Source organism: Dryas octopetala, chromosome 1 (assembly GCF_963921425.1).
Source record: "Dryas octopetala chromosome 1, drDryOcto1.1, whole genome shotgun sequence".
Taxonomy (NCBI): Eukaryota; Viridiplantae; Streptophyta; class Magnoliopsida; order Rosales; family Rosaceae; genus Dryas; species Dryas octopetala.
The window spans coordinates 10,375,434-10,377,393 of record NC_141366.1 but is presented as its reverse complement, the minus strand read 5'-3'; the positions used below and the strand labels follow the sequence as shown (position 1 = coordinate 10,377,393).

Below are 1,960 nucleotides of genomic sequence, written 5' to 3'. Positions count from 1 at the left end.
AGTCATTTTTAATTTAGTTACTAATATATATGAAATCGATCGATCACTTCTGAACTCAAAAGATTAGAGACTTACCAGCTAGTGCAATATCAGTTGATGGTATGTTTTCTGGTTGATCTACAGTAGTCCTAGTGGCAAACCGCTGGCACCCTTGATCAGTGTTATAGCCATTACAGTAATCTGCTCGTGCAATATCATGTCCTCCATATGCAGATAGTCGCCCATCCTTTTTCAGCACCCATGGTGATATTTCACTTCGACTTACAGGAGTGGAAAAGGTGAAGTAGTCTTGAGTCGCATTTGAAACTACGCTAAAATTAAACACGTGTAGCCCAAATACATCATCAGGTGATATAAATTCAAATCTCCCTTCTCTAAACACTCCACTGCTCCAATGAACCACCCCACCTTGGCTAATGTTCAATCGGCGTCCTTTGGGGTCCCAATCGAGGCTCCAATTCCCCGATGAAAGCGACCAAGTGAGGCCTGTAATTTTGTTAACGCCCAATTTCATTCCTGGCAAAAGAGTATTAGTAGGACAATCAAAACTTTGCCACAAAAGCCTCTTGGTTGACCCATCATCAGAGTTGACTTCTTGTAGAACAAAGTTGCCAGAATCCAACAGAGTAGCCACAACACTAGCACTACTACTACTTCTAGTATTTTGTGGACCAGCTGAGGCAAGCACAAGAGGAGACATCCCACCTTTTTGAGTAATTTTCAATGTTTTGTTTTGGTCCAAGGTCAGAAGTAGTCCTACTGTTGATGATGTTGGGTGTACGCTTGGTGTGCATCGATTGGGAATGAGCCATACCAGATCTGAACGTCCCAGCCACCATATACCTAGCTGGTAACTGTTATCGAAATTTACGTAGAAACCCAAACTGAAATTCCCGTTTGCAGAACCTAAATAACTTAAGGAATCGAGAGTGTCACCTGGTTTGAGTGTGTCCCCTGAAGTTGAGCAGTACATGCATGAAAAAGTACTCATGACGACCAACAAAATTAAGTTGAGACTATTGCAGCTAGCCATATATTTACACCTGCAACGGCGGAACCAAGAATTTTAATTTATATATAAGAAGCTAGCCTGAATCAGGAAAGAAAATTAACATAATCGACAAGTAAATTTCTTCAAACTTTAAAAGGGTTGTAGATACAAAGAAAAAACAAAACGGTCAAGGAGAATCACGCACACATGCATGTGCTGCAAAATTTACCTTTTATCTTAACTGAAACTGCAATATATATGACTCTCCTATTTGGCTGCAGTTGTAGGATTTTGCCGCGTAACCAGTGAGCAACCAAGGGCTCAGAGATTAAGAAGACATGAATGTGAAAGGCTGAAAGTTAGGCTTGAGTGTACTAAGACTAACTTGGTAAAACATTGACTAACTTAGAACTACTATATATAGAATCGAAATATATAGTAGCTAGCACATCCAATCCGTTATACACGAAATAGAAGAAAATTAAGGGTGATGTGTCTTCTAATTAATTAAGAATATTTATTTGGAGTAACTTAGAAAAATGACACACTTTGTTGAAAGTTGAGCTATAGATAATATAGAGAATGAACATTATAATTGCCTTAATTACCTTAGGTTACTATATATGTCAGTGTAGCTTTTACACGAGACATTTTTGACATAGGTCTAAAAGCTATGCCTAATTAACGGTGGGTTTAGTTCAGGTCTTCTCTTTTTTTTTTCCTCTTTCTTTCAGATTTCTGTCCATTCATGATTCATCAGTTGTCCACTTACTCAGTTTATTCTCTTCTTACTCTATATTGGAATGACTTTTACACATTTATTATAAGGTATCTTGCACATTGTAGTTTGATGATCGATCTAAACCCTATATTGTTTAGGGTTTCATTAAAAATCATTTTTAGATGAACACATGTATTTTTGATAAACAATTAAATGGTCGCCATTTAATCAAATGATTACATAATCTA

At 37.3% G+C, this 1,960-nt stretch overlaps 1 protein-coding gene across 1 annotated transcript; it reads right to left on the bottom strand.

Annotated features, from left to right (window-relative positions):
- Positions 1–55: 55 nt before the first annotated feature.
- LOC147297669 (G-type lectin S-receptor-like serine/threonine-protein kinase CES101) lies at positions 56–1,033 on the bottom strand. The gene has a single exon (XM_086237324.1). The coding sequence runs from the start codon at positions 1,031–1,033 to the stop codon at positions 56–58; it is 978 nt and encodes a 325-aa protein (XP_086093450.1).
- Positions 1,034–1,960: the final 927 nt, after the last annotated feature.

What these genes read in the sequence shown, in the direction of transcription:
- LOC147297669 (XM_086237324.1), bottom strand. Translation starts at nt 1,033, where the DNA reads ATGGCTAGCTGCAATAGTCTCAACTTAATTTTGTTGGTCGTCATGAGT.